At 40.1% G+C, this 19,807-nt stretch overlaps 1 protein-coding gene across 2 annotated transcripts; it reads right to left on the reverse strand.

Moving 5' to 3' along the window:
• Positions 1–53: 53 nt before the first annotated feature.
• glt1d1 (glycosyltransferase 1 domain containing 1) lies at positions 54–19,680 on the reverse strand. Of its 2 annotated transcripts, none has more exons than XM_055011663.1 (12): positions 19,515–19,680; positions 18,814–18,965; positions 18,557–18,662; positions 14,983–15,034; positions 13,807–13,843; positions 13,305–13,361; positions 7,038–7,136; positions 6,308–6,357; positions 4,125–4,168; positions 3,527–3,647; positions 2,878–2,976; positions 54–541 (listed from the first exon to the last, which is right to left on the reverse strand). In XM_055011663.1, the coding sequence occupies exons 1-12, from the start codon at positions 19,517–19,519 to the stop codon at positions 395–397; spliced, it is 969 nt and encodes a 322-aa protein (XP_054867638.1). In that variant the 5' UTR covers positions 19,520–19,680; the 3' UTR covers positions 54–394. The 2 variants fall into 2 exon arrangements, with proteins under 2 accessions (XP_054867638.1, XP_023146724.2); XM_023290956.3 differs by lacking the exon at positions 19,515–19,680 and adding an exon at positions 19,252–19,466.
• Positions 19,681–19,807: the final 127 nt, after the last annotated feature.

Below are 19,807 nucleotides of genomic sequence, written 5' to 3' on the forward strand. Positions count from 1 at the left end.
AATTGTACAACTATAAAACAATTTCATATCCCAAACCAGTCAAAAACAACCAGTAAAGTTGTTACCCTCTCTTTTATTAGGCATAATTAATAAACAGAGAATCAATTCTTTGCTATAGTTATTTTAAACCATAAATAAGAGCCTATCACTGTATTTCACATGCATAAAATATATTAACAAGACAAACAAGAAGTCCTACTCTAAATCTTTGGTTCAAAGTGCTCCACAGCATAATGTTTAATCTGGCAGTGAAGATAGAAGTGTATTTTGTGCAAACAGACACTTGTAATAATTATACATATGCAAAGTAAATACTCAGGTGTAATGCCCTGTTTTTGCAGCTGTACTTCCTGAGAAAGTATACAGAGTAGGGTTGACCTCTGAGACCTTACACTCAGTGTAGAGTGTCTACCAGTCGCTGGTAGGTTTCTCTCTCCTGTTTCAGGCTGTGATGCTCTTCCACGTAGCATTTTCCATTCCTCACCAATCTCTCTCTCAGCTCACGATCTGACAACAGCCTCTGAGATTGATGCACAAATTCCTGGCAAGGATAAAGGGGAAATGAGTCTCATTTACTGCCAAATGCTACTTAAAGCTTGCCAATGAAGGTGCCTGGAGATATGTTTTTTTAAAGCATAAAAGATAATCCAAGGCTCAAGAACAGAACTCAGATAGAAGCCAGTGCACCGATTAGGAAATACTTCAAAAGTGTCTGTACATTGCCAAAGGAAGAAGATATTTATGGCTTCAGATCCAAATACGGATGTCCAATAGACCTTTTCAGTCTATCCTAATAGCTGCCACCTCACATTTACTTATGAAGAATGGGAAAACCTGACTAAATAGAATGTTACAGTTAAACTATACTGCCCAACAAGCTGGCAGTTGGTCATGGGGAGGGAAATGTGGAGATAAAAAATTGACAATTAATAAAAGAGTATTGGCACCATCAGTGAGCGTTGACTGAGGTGTGATGCAACCACACAGCATCCGGAATCCTAGTTGCTCATGTGTTGGCCCAGCAGCCTGAGAGAAGCCTCCAACAAAATGAAGTCAAAGTGCCTTGAAGTGTTCTTGCAACATGGCAGCCAGAATTTACTGCTGCAGAGAGCCAATGGGCACACAGAGTTTTAGCCACTGCCAGTCAGCAGGGCACTTCACTTTGCTTCACTTCAAATGATGTGATTATGTCTGGAGTGGCTCTTGGTAGGAAACAGCTCTTCTGTATGGCCATATGAGCGCTATAAATCCTCAGCAACAGGATTAAAGCTCAACCTTTGAGCGCAGTGCTTATAATCACTTCACTCTTAGTGCAAATTATAGAGCCAGGCATGAAAGGCCATTTTTCCTTTTAAAAGCGTAGGAATGCTTGTGTGTTTGGTTCTTTTGACACATTTCTTGATAATAGTGTCTCACTACACCAAGAAACCAAAGGAAGAAAAAAAAACTGAAGGGAAAAATGTAAAAACTAATTGTTTTATTCATGATATTTACCTAATTTGTGTGCATTTGCCTCATCCTCGCTCAGTGTGGGAGTCTCTGCAGTGTTCTACTTTGTTTCATTGTGTGTTTTGTTTTATATGCCGGTGGGGACTGCACAGCCACCCATGGGAACCTCCTGTCACTGCGGGGACCAAACTGAAGTTCCCATGAGTACAGGCAGCTTTTAGAGGGTTTTATTTTGGTTTAACAGTTAAAATTAGGTTAAAACAAGGGTTAGAGTTAGCCATTCAGTCGTGATGGTTAGAGTACAGGCTAAAGGGATACATTATGTCAGTGGAGTGTTGCCAGGGGCATAGTGACACAAATATATATATATATATATATATATGTGTAGTGTGGAGCTACACGCACACAGCAGAGCAGAGAAAAGACAGGTGAATTGAAGATGACGTTACTCCAGCTGTCGGCAGCTAGTTACATTAAAAGCTTCCCAACAACTGCTGAACCGAATTAAACCAAAGGCAGACAGACGTCAGCCACATACGTCATAAAGTCTGGCCAAAAATTATTATCAGCTAAAGCTCCGATATTAATCTGTAGAAAACAGCGACAAATGAAACAAACCATAAACATAAAAAAGAAAAAGAAAAGCAAGCATCCACTATCATGTAGTTGTGTTCTTTATGAAGTAGAAACACCATCAATCAAAAATTCAAAAAAGTCTTAAGTGTGAGACGCTGCTGGCTGACGACCACTCATTGGCCACCACTCCTGGCTGAGGTTGTAGTTTATCCACCCCAAGCTGCAACCATCTGTGTGAGCTTCCTACTAGCAGCTCAGCTGAGCACACGTGCAGAGAGGACTTAAGTCTGCCATCACAACAACATCACATTACAGCATGGTGTCTTGACAGCATCAGGCTTAAGACCTTTGTCAACCGGCCTTAGCTTATATTGTTCGCCCTTTGCATCAAACCTCATTAAACATCAGACTGAATAGTTCTCATGGGGGCTTCCCATTTTGCACTTTCCAGCTTGCTGCTATGTGTTGCATCACAACGTGGCTTCTTTGTTCTGCCCCTAAAGGCTGCATTTTGTGATTCTAATCTAAGTACCTGAGGAAACTAAAATATAACAAAAGAAGGTGCCTTTTGTTATATTTTAGCTGCTTAGATTAGGCTAATGATAAGAATTTAAAGTACAAAGTTTGACAAAATACTGTGAAGTTGGAGTTTTTTCCAGATAAAACTGTGAGACTTTTTAAGATACAGTATCCTAGGATAGGGAGCACATACATATAAATACCTTTTTGGTCAACTAATATTACAGGAGCAGCTGTAGCTACAGTATCACTTTATAGAGAGAGTTAGTGTTTATCAACTACAAAGCTTAGCAGGATTTAATGCACCTGGTGATGCGGTCGGTCACTGTATACCTGAGGTGAAGAGTACAGCAGGCCAGTGGCTTCATGCTGTACCACAGCTGCATTTCCTGGAATGTCCCTGGCCAACACGGGCACCCCGAGATCCATGGCCTGTGGGAGCAGAGATCATTAAACACAAAGTCACAGACCAAAGTTTCTCTCTCATTCTATCATTACAAGGAAGAAAGCACCTAAGCACCTTGAAAACTGTACAGCCAGGCTATTCCACTCTTCATTGCAGTTCACTTAAAGAATTAACAATCTGTATCAGCTAATACCTTCAGCAGGTTGTTGAGTGAAACATGCTAACATACTATTAAGACTTTAAGCCTACTGTGGATTGTCTTAATTGGCTAAGTTTAAAAGAGATTAGGTGGATTTGGAGGGTTTGCTCACTCAGGAATGGAAAAGACTGGAGTCTAGCAATTAATTTGTATAATTGTCCCTGAAGTGGCCAGATAACATTGTAGCTGAGCAACAAACAGCGAGACAAGAGCAGCTGTGAAATATATTCACATGGTTCAGATATTTTTAAAGGGCTTTGGATGACAAATTCTCCTTAAATACCTTGATAAATCAAATTCCCACACTAAACAATTTTTCTTGCTTAAGTCTGAAAATGCTGCTGTCTAATTACTCATAAGCCCCGGAAGATGTTTACCTCCAAGATGGCAGCTGACATGCCCTCGGAGACAGAGCTGTTGACCACAGCGAAGCACCTTTCCATGGCAGCATGGAGCTCCTGTTGACTCCTCTCCTGGGCCAAGAAAACCCCTGCTGTTCTGCGGAGGCAGTAGCAAAGCTCAGTTCTGCATGACTCAGGGCTCACAGAGGCGTGAATGATGCTGAACAGCAGTGACAAGCTTAGGATAAGAAACATGGCTGCCCTATGTGTGACATGCACGGCACATCCAGGTAAAGTCTTAACCAGGAGGGCAGCTTCCTGCTACAACGTTGTGGTGAAGGCCCTCGGCGAAAAAATGAAAGATCAGCCACGACTTGAGAGTGGGAGGACAGAATTAAGAAAAAGGGAACAATGGGATCTTGGCATGTCAAACAGATTTGCATTCTATTTACATTATGCTAAAATATATGTAAGCTATGTTTGGTTAAATGTATAATACATGTGTAGCGCATTATATAAATAGAAGGTCTTCAAAAGGAGCAAGATCATGGCAATTACACTGTCAGATCTGTAGTTTTCTTTTAATGCGATAATCAACTGACAACACAAAAACAAAACAAAACAGATGGCTTACCTTTTGATAACAGCTTCCACTTCAACAGTAAGCACAGGATCAATCTGGAAAAAACAAGTGAAAGCCCATTTGTTCCTGTGAAAAGCTATGTTTTCATCAAGGAGGCCAGCAATGACTTAATCGGAAGGATAAAACAAACAATGACACAATTAATAATTTCTATCATGAGAAAATCATTCTCTGAAAATCCTGTATTTTCAGAGATTGGGGTCAGGGTTGGGTGGGTGGCCAATCTGATTAATTGCAATGTGGGATTTGCGTGCATTAGCCTGCACAAAGAAAAGTCAAAGCATAGCAATTTGGGTCAAAGATGCTACCAAGCAAGCTGCTACTATTTTCTCTTCCATTTTTATAGCTTATGAAATGTCTTCATCAAATTTGTTTTAAAGAACAAAATGCATTAAAGTCAAAGAATCTGAACTGAGAACAGTTTTGTGCCCCGGTGTAATCTGGGATTTAGCAGACATTGTAAAACCAGCAGGAGATAGAGCATGATTGACAAACAAATGATTTAAGCACAGACTGTGCGCTGTCCGATAGCAGAGTCCTCATAATGAACAGAAACAGGACCAGTCAGAAGTGGAAGGCAGGCACTATACATTATTTGTCCCAATTAATCATATTTTTACTGTTTAAAAATAGTGTCAATGTAGTCTTATGTGTTTTCTTATTTTAAGCAACAAATCTGGTGCAAAGCCTGCCAACTTCCTGAGCTGCACAATTACATTTTTAGAACAATCTTTGAATTCATTTTACCCAGTAATAATACGGTGGTTGATAAAGCTCCGTCAGAGACGAGTCAGATGTGTCATCGCTGACAAACTGACCTGAATTTTCCTCTTAATGACAGATGCTGCACAGCCAGAGCGCTTATTACTTGAATGAAGTAGCTGTGGATTTATAGTATGTCATTACAGTCTGAGTAAGGCACGTCTCATTCTACCTCCTGCTCTTATTTTTAGATTATACTTTTACTTCATTTAATCTATTCAGTGCTGTTTACGTTTAACCAAAAGAGTCATCCAATAATTAACACGGTGGAAATCTGGCGGTCATACAAACACATGTTTATTGTAATAATGATAATAATAATATTTTTATTTTCCAGACAAACAAACATGCTTCCTCTGTGATTCAGGGGAGTGTCGAGATGAATCACACGTCTCTGCTTCCACTGAACCATTTCATCAAACAACAACAAAGCATAACGAAGCAAGAAGCGGCAGTAAGACAGTGTATTATCCCCTGGCCATGTCTAATTGAGTTGTTTTTCAGCAAAACTAAAGCGGAACGTACCTTTTGCCTGACACCGCTGTTTGAAAGAAAGAACAGACGCTAAAGTACTGTACATTGATGTCATATCAAAGCAAGTCAGGAGCAAGGAAAGATGAAAACACGCATACACAGAAATCAATGAGTGAGAGATTGGAAATGAAATAGGAAAAAAAAAGAACAGAGCACCGAAGCTGCTGCTGCTGGCCAGTATATCACTTCCATCTGCAGGACTCAGAAGACAGAAATTCTAACATAAAAGTGCAATCAGTTTATAAAAACTTTCACAGTAAATGTTAGGTGATTGTCTTGCTGACAGTCTGACTGATTTATGAATATTGTAAATCATGGCAGCCTGTGAGAGTTCAATTGCTTTTTTTTTTTTTTTTTTTTTTTTTTTATTTGACTTGCCTGACATGAAGCTGCATAGCCTGTATATGTGCAGTTAATGTCTCCGGGGTAGATACAGGACAGAAATATGATGGTGTGTGACAGGGCTACAAACTGACTTGCCTGTAATTTATACCTGCACATGTGCAGATACGTCCTCATTCATGTGTATTAAAATGAGGCAGCTCTGTTCAGGTCATTACTCAAAGGCAAGTGCCAATCTGAGGAAGGCAGTGCATCAGTATATCAAGCAGTGAGACAGGTAGACAGCAACAGAAACACTGCTGCTGCTGACCCTTGTCCGGTTTGCAGAAGACATTTCATTGCCGCGCTGGCCGTTAATTCCAGCTAAACAGCTAAAGCCTGTATCTCCGTACATCCAATTAGAGCCTGTCTAAATTCCCAGGGGAGGTTTTCTGGGTAATTTCAGCAGCACAGACAGTCACGGTGCAGAGGTAGATACATGGCAGGTGTGAAAAAATGTTTAAAAAAGACTTGGTGTATAATGACTGTGTGCTTACCTTTGGCCCAATAATGACCAAAATATTCAGCAGATTCTTACAATGCCACTCTGAAAGACAGAAAATAAAACTGGCAATGTAAACAAAAACAGAAAATGAGCAACAAGAGATTTCTCCAAAGCAATAGAGCTCTTTATTTTGTTGCATAGATATACTTGCTTATTGCGCCATGTGGTTTCATTTTAAAGCACGTGGATAGTACAGTTGACCTCCAAGAAACAACATGTTAAAATCCCTGTATATAGCTCGTCTTAACATTATTATATAATTTGACGCCCTCTAGTGCTGTCTTATTACCACAGCGATAAAAGCCACATAAAACACAAGAAGATTTGAAAAAAGAGCCACTCGTCTTAATCAAGGGCAAACCCCGCAGCTGAAAATATTAAGATACATTCAATTCAATTCAAAAAAAGAAACACAATAAAGGCGAGACTCAACAAGAGGAGCTGTCTGACGGGTCTCACACACTCTTTCACATAAATTTTCAATTAGTTGAAACTCAACTGAGATCTAACATCATTCCTAATTGATGAGGACAATGTCTCTACCACAGGATACTACAGAAATACAGTCAGACAGGCTTTGTAATGAGGGGGTTTCCTTCACATTAGGTTAAAACTGCCTATAAAAGCTGGCAGCTGCTAGATTACTTGACTTTGCATTTGTTTTTATGGTTTTCACTGCCAGTGCATACATAAAATAAAACATAATGAACCTTATGGTTTACCTGAAAACACCTCCACCAAATAGAGGGGGTCCTTAACTCTTCTGAGGCCACAGACCAATAGGAAGACACGCAGCTCATCCACATGCTCACTCTCTACACCTGGAGAGAAGCCAGACGCACAGAAAGACAGTGCCACAATATCAAAACACTGCATAATGAACATCCCAAGTACATCAGCAGATAATGAAAGCAATACATCACCCAAGGTCATGAGGAAAAGAAGACAGCAGTGACTAATGTGCTTGCACAATTCTGTGACCAGCAGGGAAATAGTCTGCTGGAAACATTGGAAGGTTGCAGCCTAATCAGAGTGCAAAGCAGCATTATAACTAGAGCCAGAATGTTTGGGTGACAGTTTGCTCGTGGACCAGCAGTGGACATAAATGAGCTAACCCGACATCATGCTAACAACACTGAACGTTTAGAGAGCCCTGCTTTAATTGAGAGGCAGGGCCATGCAGTCGGCTCTTTTCCCAGATCATCTCAGGTTCAATCCAGAGATTAGTCAGAAACTGGCAGGCACACAATTCTGCTAAATGCAAACAACTGCTGAACGACACATGACCCTGCAAAGGCAAAGGATAAAAGTCCTGACCCTAATAACGCAGTCCCATAATGAAGGCAGTGCACACACATTGGCTTGTCAGTCTTCTTACCAATAAAAGAACCTGAAATTAAAATGTGTAATTACCTTGGACTGTATCCGCTTGTTTACACAAGTATCCCTAGCATAGCTGGAGCAGAATTAGCTTTACAACTGCCTAGTGTACAGTTGCTCAAAATGGCAACAGACTGTGAGTTTATACCACAAGTAAACTATGTTAGTTTACTGTGTTAGCATGCTAAACAGCTGCCATTTAATGGTGATTTGCCATTTAGGCTGATGAGAACGTTTGTTTTCCAGGTATTTGGTCACAAAAAGTACTAGACAAACTAGAATTTTGATCTGATGATGACACGGAGTAAAGGTTAGGGGATAATGTTTATCCTGAGAGGAACTAAGAGATTATTAAAGTCAGCATAATAGATTTGATCCTCTGGGGACCATGAAAATATGTCAAAATTTAATGACAATCCATCCAGAAGCTGGATGGACTGATAAATGATATAAACAGAAAGCCACAGGGGAAGAAAAGATTTTGACTTTATATCAATTTTACTGCCATTATGTGCAGTTTTTACATTGCTTGAGAAGACAGGCTTAGTTTTATGCAAACTTAAAGCAAGATTAGTATCAAGGCAATGCTTTTTGAGGTCTGATGAATCAATGGAAATTATACTTAATGCCAACAGTCTTAGATACATTGGGATAATTCAACATTAGGTTTCTCTAAGTGTCAGAAAATTAGTGTTTAATCTCTGACCTTCTATGGATGACAATGAGCCAAAGGGAAAAATCAGCAGTATTGAGATAGTTCTACAGGCAACAGTGCAAGAAATTTAGTGAGGTATAAAAATGTTCTTTGTCTGTGTCAAACAAAGTGAGAAACAAACCATTTGGAAAATAATAGGACAGACAGACTCCAGCACGTGCTTCTAGCACAGTGACAGTCGAGTGAAATCCCCTGCTGTCAGATAAGTCCAGATCAGAAGGATGAAGCAGCTCTTTTAATGCTATTAAAGAGCATCTTAAAATGACAGTGTGGAGCCTGGGCATTGACCCTGATCCTAGAAGCCGATTGTCAAAAAAAGCTCTTACATCTGTGGGATGCATCAAAGTTCCTTGCATTTTTGGCAATATGTGAAAACACGTCAGCTAAGTTAAACTTCCATGTCACTACTTCAGAACAAGATGCAGGAAAATAGTGTAGGATAGCTGGAGTCTTATCGGAGCACAGACCTGTCGAAACGAGGAAGAAATTCAAAGAAATATAAAACCTTTTTTGGATCTGAGACACAATTCATCTTTCCTGGGGGAAGAAAAACAAATTGTACAAATCATCTGTTGTGCCAGCAGCATTACTTTCTCTTTCTCTCTGAAGTTCTATGTGAAACATACTTTTGTTCGTTTGCCTTTGATTTCAGTAGGCCATTCTGAGCAATCCCCTAATGCTTTAATCAGTATGTGTGCATGTGTGTGCGTGTATGAATGTGGGAGCACATCTATCTGAACAGCTCCTATTAATCTCTTGAGTGGCACTGGGTGACACAGAGAACAGAGTCTGCAGGGAGTTGACAAAACAATGACAACACCATCTACACACAGCTTAATAAAGAAAATCCCATTTATTAACAAAACTACACAGGTCAGACATCAACCACTCAGGCAGAACATTAAAACCTCTGACAGGTGAAGTGAAGGACATTGATTATGTTGTTACAGTGGCACCTGTCAAGTGGTGGGATATCAGGAAGTAAGTGAACAGTCAGCTCTTGAAATTGAAAGGAGAAAAACTGAGCAAATGTAAGGGCCGATTCTGACAAGGGCCAGATTGCAATGGCTGGATGACTGGATCAGAGCATCTCGAAAACTGCAGATCATGTGGGTTGTTCACGGTATGCAGTGATTAGTACCTGCCAAAAGTGGTCCAGGGACAACCGGTGAACTGATGACAGGGTCATGGGGAACCAAAGATCGCTGATGCATGTGAGGAGTGAAGAGTGGCTGTCTGGTCTGACCCTATGGAGGAGTTACTGTTGCACTAATTGCCGAAAACCTCCATGGTAGTCATGACAGAAATGTGTCAGAACACACTGCATTGCAGCTTGCTGGATATGGGACTGTGCAGCTGCAGACCACATAGAGTGACAATGTTGACCTCTGTTCACCACCCAATGTACCTTCAATGCACGTGTCAGAATTGTATTATGGAACAAGAAGATGAAACTACTGATGGTACAGTTTTCGTCCTGGTGAGCGAATGTTGTGAACCTGCATGCACAAGAGCTGGGTGTCCTACGTTCTGGTGAGAAGCTCGCTGCCACACTGCAGAAAATGTTCAGGAATAGTTAGAAGAACATCACAAATAATTCAAGCTGATGACTGAATCTGATCAAGCATCTATGGGACATGCTGGACAAGCAAGTCCGTAAAGGACTTAAAGGATCTGCCACTAATGTCTTGATACTACATGACACCTTCAGAGGTCTTGTTCAGTCCATGTACTAATGGGTCAGAGCTTTTTGAGGAAATATCTAATATTAGGCAAGTGGTTTTTAATGTTATGGTTGATTGATGTATGAGGATATTTAGCAATATGTCTCAATTTTAAAGAGGTTTAATAATCAGCAGTGCTGCCCTATATGCATTTTTTACTGCAGCTAACTAATTATGATGAGAAAACACTGTGTGCAGACTGCAGCGAAATGTGAGGTCAGACAAAAGGATTTATGCATTGCTTCGCAGACTCCGACATACTTGAGTTAACATGCATCTGTATGGAGTAACCAGTGAGGAAATACACATCAGTGAGGCAGAGGCTCAAACTGTGGAGCAGCACCTCTAGTCAAGGCAACAAGCACTGTGTTGGACAAGCAAAATACTAGTATTTGTGCTGTAGTTGGTTACAATTCTACAAAAAGTTCAACTGTGGGCTGGTTGCAGCATGGAATTTCTATCGTGATATTTTAAAAACTGGCCTATTTAAAGAGCCTTCTTGAAACTGCAGAGAAAAACAGCCAATGTAAATAACAAGTACAAGTGTTGAGAAAGAATGAAAAATTAGATCTGTGTCTGACTTTACATTCCGGGGAAAGTATTTGTATAAATGTGCTTCAATGTCTTTAGCTGTAAAAACATATTTGTCTTGCATATAGAGAAGCTATAATTCGTGTCCACAAATTGAACTTTTATGGTTTTGGTAAAAGTGACATTTAAAGCTGGCAGCATAATGACAAAGGAACATGAGGCTTTTCCAAGGATGAAAAGCCTCATGGCTCTGACACTGTTCCTCGTTCATGTTCATCCACTTTAAAATGATAACAGGTATTGCACCTTTAACCTCTGCTCATCCTTAGATTGTTAATTACACCGACTTCACTGAAAGTGTCCTGTGTAATTTATTCAATAATTATGCTATTCCTTAAGGATCCAGTAACTGGACAACGTAATAACAAACTCCCTGCTTGTTCCCTTTCATCCTTCAGTGATTGAAAGTATCGCTGCTCACGCTACAGTGTTGTACTTCATCTGTCCCCTTAACTCCACCTCACTAGGCACACAGCAGGGGCCAAAAACAACATACACAGACACACACAAAGTGGCTTTCATGAACTGACAGCCTCTGGATTTCAGTGCTGAAATCTGAGCCTTTGCAGAGTACATGACATCCAAAGGGTAACACAGAGACATGTACAGTATAGTCATGTATCTTCAATCAGGTAGGAGGATTGCTTTGCCTCTTTTATGTTCACCAGAGGAGTTTCTTTTCACAGTACTGGACCACACAGAACACATTCATTTCCAAAGCTCCACATACCTTTGTCAATCTAGCCTATATACAATATACTCTAGATTTTGCAATTTAGTGATGATTAATTTATATCACACCAGATGGGGGGGATGAAAAAGTGAATCAATCTGCAGCAAGATGTGGGAAGAGAGAATACACACATGGGATAGTGCCCCCTGCTGTGCTGGGAGTGTGTGTGAAACAAAGCGAGGATATGAGTTGACAGGAGAGAATACAGGTTGGGTGCAGGAGTCACTTCTGCCACACTGCATTGCTACATTTGAAGACATCTAAAATATGAGCAAAGTTGTTGACACTGATTATTAAAGGTGACAAAGCAGGTCACCGAGGTGCAAAAGGAGGACATGAAACATCTAATCTGGAAGACAGCAGAAAGCCAAGACCACCCGATGACAACCAAACAACAATGCTTAAAATGTCAGTTTTATGACAACGTAAGCACAGTTATTTTCACAAAAAGCACATTTAGAACTATTATGAGGGCTCAGTTTATTTGACAGAAGCTCTCTGCCTTGTGGTCACAGTCATTAGTATTTATTACATATCAAAAAAAATCCAGAGCTGGTGCTATCTTGTTAAAGCACTGTGGTGTTAACACATTGGCAAGAAAAGTACTATTTTTTTTTCCTAATATGAAATCCATCTGTCCCACATCCACAAAAATTAACACTGACAAAACACCACCATCAGCCAGCACATATGCAGAAACTGGACCCCTGTTTACAGCTCTCAAAAATAACTTTGAGTCAGATTACAGAGCTTTCATCGAGCCTGAGTAAATGCACAAGAATGGCGGCTCCTCTTTCAAGTATAACAAATGGAGAAATGACTGTGGAAAATTAGTATTACTTGCGCCGGTTGTGAAACACGGTGATAAATGGCCCTGGGCTCGAGAGCTATTAATCAACTGTTCCTCTCTGTACTCAACGGTGCTCTCTATGAGCACTAATGTACTTGGGATGGACATCATCTTGCAATGTCCAATTTAAAGTCTAGGCTGTTTGTGGAGACGAAGCTCAGTGCAGTTTTACCGTGCAATTCAAATGGGAATTGGAGGACCAGAGGACAGAAGAAAAAACACTGGATAAGAGGAATTCTGTAAACAGAGCACAGAGTAAATTTATGCTCTGTTATTGCCAATTTTCAGGTCGGGGGGTGTATAAATGAATTCCCTATTGTGCTCCCAGTGGTGGCTCCACGGCACTGCACTACACAATCTACTACTAATACTGAAGGTTAGAGAGATGGATATGTTCTATAATGGCAGAGGTACAAGGCACAGGTACAATGTCCAAATGGCTACACAATGTGGCACACCTGTGTACAGATAGCTGAAATGATACCACTTGCTATATTATTTATTTAGAAAGGAGCTTAAATTTCAGTGTGCAGGTACTTCTCTATTTTACTGCATCAGACAATGAACTGAGCATTTATCCCACTAAGATTTTGTGGACGTGCATGCAACTATCCCTACAATGGTTTGTCAATGTAGCCCTAATAATTTAATCAGGCGCTACTGTCAAATTTATAATACTTAGACCAGAGAAAGTCAAGGGCTGATCAAAATTTCACTTCATTAAAACAAGTTGCTGTTTAAAAAAAAAAAAAAAAAAAGCAAATTATGCCAAATACACCCTCATAATAATTTCAATATTCACCATTCAGTCCTGCTACTAAAGGGTCAGTACACCAAAAACACAAATATTTATATTTTTAAAAAAGCAAAGCCAAATTATCAAAATGTCAAAATAAATAAACCTGCAAACAGTTGATCGTGAGTCCTGTCGATTAAGATGTCTCACATTATTCAGATAGCATTTAGAATGACAACAAACTGAATAGCTTATAGTACCTGAGCTCCTCAAGAATTCAGTCCAGCAGAATTTCTCAGTCACTTCTGTCTTGATACCTTTAAAATAAACACACATATACATGAATGATGCATTTCATGAAGCCTATAGTGTACATCAGTGGAAACAACTTATTTGTGGTCCAAAACATTATTTAGTGTGCTCCATGTAAAAAGCAATTCAGCGTGATCACTATCTCATGACAAGCCTGAAAAATAAGCTTTCAGTGGTCAGGGCTCAGCCGTGCAGCTGGCCCACGGGTGCTCGTCTAATCTATGAAGGGATACTATTTGCCAAACAAGGCTACTGGTGGGAAACAACATGGAAGAGTGATTTGGGCTGTCCTACATGGTATGGTGGCCAATGGCAAGAGCAAATACAACTCAGTACTGCAGACAGTATGATAATGGAGGAAAAAAATGTCAAAGCTGATTAATGTAACACTTCAATGGTGAGTCAGGGATGCACAGCATCAGAGGAGGATATTCATCCTGCAGAGCTTACCTTGGGGCTGGACATAGATTTTACTGTTCTGGGACACCTTTAGAGAGAAAACATTAGATATCTGTGGTTAAAACAAATACCAAAACACATCAATGCTTTAAATCAATCAGCAGTCATTGGCAATGTTTGTTTACACAAATTACATTTGATTATTACTAACTATGCTTCTCTTTGTATGTCAGACAACACAGCCATTTAACACTCTTTGTGTTCTAAGTATATGTAAACAAAGTACAAACTTTAAAACAAACTCAGGGCAGCAGTTAGAAAGATAATGGGGGTGCCGCAAAATAAATCAGAGGGGATGGGAAAGAAATTGACTGGATGTTATCACACCAGATCCATCCCCTATGTGTGTTTTCTGTCACAATAAAAAGCGTGGCAATGCCTCTCAGTGCCTGTCCTGTCTGCCTGCTGTCAGCACTAAATGGCAGAGATAAAGCATGCCACTTGCCTTAATCTGCAGCCTACGGCTGTAATCTAATCTGAAAATAAAACACTGTAATATTGTTTTAATGCCGGACTATTATGGGACAGGGCAGGATATTGTGTTTGTACAGCAAGAGCCCTTCTGTTGTGTTTATAGATGCTGTCAGGCTCCTGCCGTCTATACATGTGCTGTAAAATGCACACAAAAACTTTCCTTTCACTACTTGATCTTTTTACAGCAGGAAATGATGTGATGGAGGAAAGGGTCACTATCCTATCCTGTTAATGCTAAAATATCCCTTAAGAGCTAAGTTTATACAGCACATAGAGAATAGTAGGCAGTCAAAATTATACTAATGAGCAATTAATTAGACACATGTGGAAATGTTGTGGTGAAATTAAAAACCAGAACTGGTGCCAAACACACAGCATATGTGAACCACTAACGTGTACATGTTGCCATCACACATTAAGGCTGAAAGTGTGAACCCCCTCACACCTTTCCATCGTCGAGCTAACATTCACACCTTCTTCACAGGAGGGTAAGCCAGATGTGCAGAGGTAAGAGAGGCACTGTTCTCTTCTTTCTCTCTCTCATGTTTTCAAAAAAAGTTACTTAACTACCTCTTGCACTTTATAAGTGTGTTATCCAGTGCAACACAATCAATACCTTCCTGGAGAGAATGTCTGAAAATGTGCGCTGTTTATGCGGTTAGTGATTGAAAATACAAAAGAGCGTAATCATACCAGAGATAATGCTGCCTCTTCTTTCAGTTTGTCAGTAAATGCAACAGCGAACCTGATTGGGAACAAAAGGCACTTCATTATCTCTGCTGTAAAAGGCTTTTCAGCAAAACAAGAACTTTTATTATAGCCAGTAAATCTTAGCTTTTTACAGGCAATGACAATTTTGACAACAATACAGGAAAGAGCAGTGGCAACAATACAAAATTATAGTCTCCGGGCAGAGACTGAATACTTGAGAGCAGAAAAACTGATTGTGGCTTGAAGGCAGAGAATTTCAGAACGAATATAACAAGAATAAGATGAAGGAAATGAAGGGAATGTGGAGCAAAAAACAGTGGGGAGATATTAATTTGCGTATGTGAGCGTTCATTATTAAATGGGCCGCCAGGCTCTGGGTGGTGACTGAATTTCATGATCAAGGTTTGTGTGTGAACGCACTAACGGTGGGAGGTGGGTGGATTGAGATGTTTGATGTCACGAGAGCTGGATCTCCCCAGTTCTCCCAGCAGGCAATTATCCCCTTAGACTCACTAGATGGATGCCCTACCATCTAATTTCATCAGAATGAAAACAGGCACTACAGTGTGGTGTCAGGGCAAAGGACGTGACAGTGTTAAATCGACAGCATTAAAGTCAGATAGGACAAAAACACATAGCCTGCACAAATGTGGTTAGATTGCATGTGCTCAGCCTCATTCTTTAATGGCAGTGTGCCAGGCTGGATGATGTTGTAGAGATGAACACCTTTTTTCCAGTACAACCAATGGGTTTTCTTTTATATATCACTTAAATGTCAAAATTGTATCACCTCTCAAAAACTGCATTAAGTTCATCAGCAGAGCAAAGACTATACAGAAAATACAGGCCCCAGAGTAGAAAACCTGTGATTATTAAAGACCACCTGAGACATCTAATCAGTCTAATATCATGAATGTTATAAAATTAACTGCGAACATCAGACCTTTCTACAGAACGAGCCATAGTTCCTCTAATCAGCTTGCAGTGGTCGTCCTCCTACAATGAAGCCACATACAGAGCACTACTTGCACAATCTAGCTCTGAAAAGCAGACAGGCAAGAGCGTCAGACTTGGCAGAGGGGTTATCAATGGACATCAGAGTTTCTGTGACAGCTCAGACAGTGAGAGGGACATTGCATAACGTCTCCCTCTATGGACAGCATCCAAGGGAAAAAAGTCTTTGCTTGCTGTTTGGCACAAACCTGCAAGACTACACTTTGCTAAAGAACATGAAAAGAAGCCTGATGAATATTAGGAGCACATTCTTTGCTTGGATGAGACCAAAATAAGTTTGTTTGGCTCATATGGGGTCCAGCATGTTTGGCATTAACATGGCCCTGGACTCCCACATTAATGTCTATTCCCAACAGTGAAGCACAGAGGTGGGAGTATGATAACAGCTGAAAAGGTGTTGGGGAGGTAAGATTTAAGGATGGCACCATGTCTGTTGCTATGCTAAAATACTGACTGGCAAAATGACTCCCACTACACAGACGCTTGACAGAAGAGGAAAATTCCAACACAATGATCCAAAAGACACTGCCAAACTGAGATCTGGCCAAGTGTGTTGCCTGACCTGAATCTAATAGAACCTTCGCTGTATTTTAAAGAAGGTGGGGCAAAACAAGCCCTCCAGCGAAATGTAGCTGAAAAAAATAACTGTCAGAAATGAAAGAACATCTCTCCAAAAATGTGTGCCACACTAGTATCCTCCAGGAGAATTGAGTCTGTCATCAAAAATGAATGTGGACATAAAAAGCTCTTAAAAAAATAAAAGTTTTGAATCTCAATAATGAAACGTGTACTGACTTTTGCTGCACCTACTGTGGGACATGTAAATATGATGTAGTAAATCTAAACCTTTCAGAGGGCTGCACAGTGGCTCAGTGGTTAGCACCGCAGCTAGAAGATCCCTGGTTCGCGTCCTAGCCTGGGCCTATGATCGTTCTGCATGGATTTTCCGTGTTCTCCCTGTAAATGCATGGGTTTTCTCTGGGTTCTCCAGCTTCTTCCCACGGTCCAAAAACATGCTCAGGTTAACTGGTAGTTCTAAATTGTCCGGAGGTGTGAATGTGAGAATGATTGTTTGTCTTTCTGTGTGGCCCTGTGGTGATCTGACGACCTGTCCAGGGCATCTCCTGCTTTCGCCCTGGGTCAGCTAATGACGATTAAGTGGTGTAAAGACAACAGGAACTGAGTTCATGCAAGAGCAAATTCCCTGCTAGTTAACTTAGAGGTAATACAGTTAAGGTCACACAATTTTGCATCATTTGACATTTAGGTGATATTGGTGTATACTCTCACAGCCTAATCAATACAATTTATATCATTTATATTAATTCAGCTGATTTTTATTTGTTTTGAGCTTGTTTTGAGCTGGCAAAGCTAATCAAGAGATGTTAGTATGCCTCAGCCTGAAAAAAATCACACGATTAATGAAATCAAAGGTTGTCTTCATATCGTCAGTTTCAATTAAGACATGTAAGTTGTCACATTTACTTCCTGCTTGTACTTCAGGATGGCGACTTCTGCATGAAACCTCTAGAAACGGAAGTTAGCAAAACATGTTTCAGTGCATTTCTAACATATGTGTGATGAACAATTGATCAGCTGACAATAAGTAATACCTTAAGATCACTGTACTGCCAAATTTAAATCACAGTCACAACACATAATTCATTCAAACAGAACCAGCAGGTCTTTCCCATGGGAGACATGTTACTTTGTCACAGTAGGACAAGCTCAAGTATAACTAATACAATAATGATTGCTTTCTTTCATTTCAGTGTCACCTGAAAGTCACACCAGTAAATGAGCATGAACACTAACAGGACTCTTGAATGGGTGCTCCTATATGGAATGCATCCATAATTCATTTCATGAGTTGCATCTATGCACCTTTTCCTATTGAGATGTTACATAAAGCATGCTGTCAAAGCCACCATCTACACATTTTACAATTAAATGGCATTTTAAATTAACTATGCGGAATATGAACACACTGATAGACAGTGAAACATATTCTTTCGTATTGTATGTTATGCAAATTCTGACAGCAGCTGTACTGCAATTTCAACACTGTTTTCCAAAGACGTTTGTACAGACTGTGTTACGGATTGATTGATATGTTTTATATTTTTCTTGGTGTAAAATTTAGAATTACTTTAAGTCCTGCACAGAATTTGTTGAAATGTACTTGTTCAATCATGGTTTACGTATATTTGAAATCAAACAGACAGACTACTGTTGATGGGCCACTGCTCATGACATGTAACCAGTCAGACGTTGTTGTGCACTCTAGACCACACAGTGATGTCTACGGAAAAAGAGACACCACTGCATTAAAATCCATATATTTAAGATTCAAACTTATTTATTTTATTGGGAATGAGTTATAAAAAAAAAATAAAACATAGCCATATTTAGAACAATGCTAGTATAATTAGTTGATCCCTAGTCTGTGTGATGCTTTGACTTAAGGATTAAAATGTGCTTATTGTGGAGATACTTGGAATGACTGTCAGTGTTTTAAAATAGTACTTTGCAGCAACATCACCTGGCTTTCAGTAGCACCTGCTCCATAACCACACGCTTCTGCTCAACTTTCACATCTTCATTTATGTCTGTTCCGCCAAAGATAACGCCAAAGGGTACTTGGATGTCTATTGTAAAGAGCAGACATATAACAGAAATGTGGTGACATTGGTGGGACAGGCAGCTGTGTATTTTGCAGGTCTAATATGATCCTGACAAAACACTGTAAGTATGACCAGTACATAAGTAAATAGATAATATGACAACAAGCATGTTTACCCAGAAGAAGTCTGCCTGCTCTGAACAGATGAATGGCCAGTGCACCCTCAAACGGAGGATTTTGAGACACTAGATTCGCCACATCAGCAGGGGACTGAAATTCACCAGCATCTCTGAGCTCACAGGTGTGTCCTGCTGATTCAATGTAGGACCTAAAATAAAACACACATTTGACTATGGGTGGCTGATAGGAAGACAGAACGGCTAAGTACAGTTGCAAAGGCTAAGTCAAATGTACAGTGAGTCAGGTTACTGAATCATAATGTTACAGCTGGCTTATTACAGCCAAATGACCAGTAAAGTCGGAAGTTTCCCAACAACTATTTTTAGAACTGCAATGATTAACAGTTGACTTTGTTGCTACTGACTAATGGAGTTTCACAGGCTAAAAATTAACAGCTACTGTAGGCGGAAAAGCTTAGCAGCGATGTAAATTACCTTATTCTCTCAGCTGTAGTATGGTTCCCAGTTTTAGGGCTGAGACAGGCAAGAAAGAGCAATTTCATATCTTCACTAAAGGCTGATTTGTCGAGCTAAGTAGGTTTTTTACCGATAAATATTGGGAAAACCAGTTGGAACGGTGTAGCAAGCAGCACCTCCGTGCGTGTAAAGCTTGCTAAACCGAACTCCTCTCACATTTCCTGAACTCATGCCCGTACCTTACGTGGAGCAACGATAGCAACAACGACCAGCAAGCCTAGCTCATGTTGGCAGGGCACCACGCTTCAAATGTTTACTAGTCCGTCTGCTATATGACCCCCTGGAAACACACGACGGTAGTGGCAGAGTACTGTTGCTGCTCCACATTTCTCGCCCATTTTTTATTTTATTTATTTATTTATTTTTTGGTAACCAAATAAAAAAAGACGCTCTCCTGCCTCTTGCCAAAAGTTAGTAACACCAGAATCAACTGTAACAAAAAATAAAACGTAACCGCTTTACAACTTCCTTCTCACGGTGGCTCACCGACTGCGTCGCCGGCATGAATCTGTAA

Source organism: Amphiprion ocellaris, chromosome 6 (assembly GCF_022539595.1).
Source record: "Amphiprion ocellaris isolate individual 3 ecotype Okinawa chromosome 6, ASM2253959v1, whole genome shotgun sequence".
Taxonomy (NCBI): Eukaryota; Metazoa; Chordata; class Actinopteri; family Pomacentridae; genus Amphiprion; species Amphiprion ocellaris.

What these genes read in the sequence shown, in the direction of transcription:
- glt1d1 (XM_023290956.3), bottom strand. Translation starts at nt 19,319, where the DNA reads ATGAAATTGCTCTTTCTTGCCTGTCTCAGCCCTAAAACTGGGAACCAT. An exon ending in AGCAGGCAGACTTCTTCTGG is followed by an intron (nt 18,663 to 18,813) that starts GTAAACATGCTT and finishes TCTTTACAATAG; the next exon opens with ACATCCAAGTACCCTTTGGC. An exon ending in TGCTGTACTCTTCACCTCAG is followed by an intron (nt 542 to 2,877) that starts GTATACAGTGAC and finishes TATCCTTGCCAG; the next exon opens with GAATTTGTGCATCAATCTCA.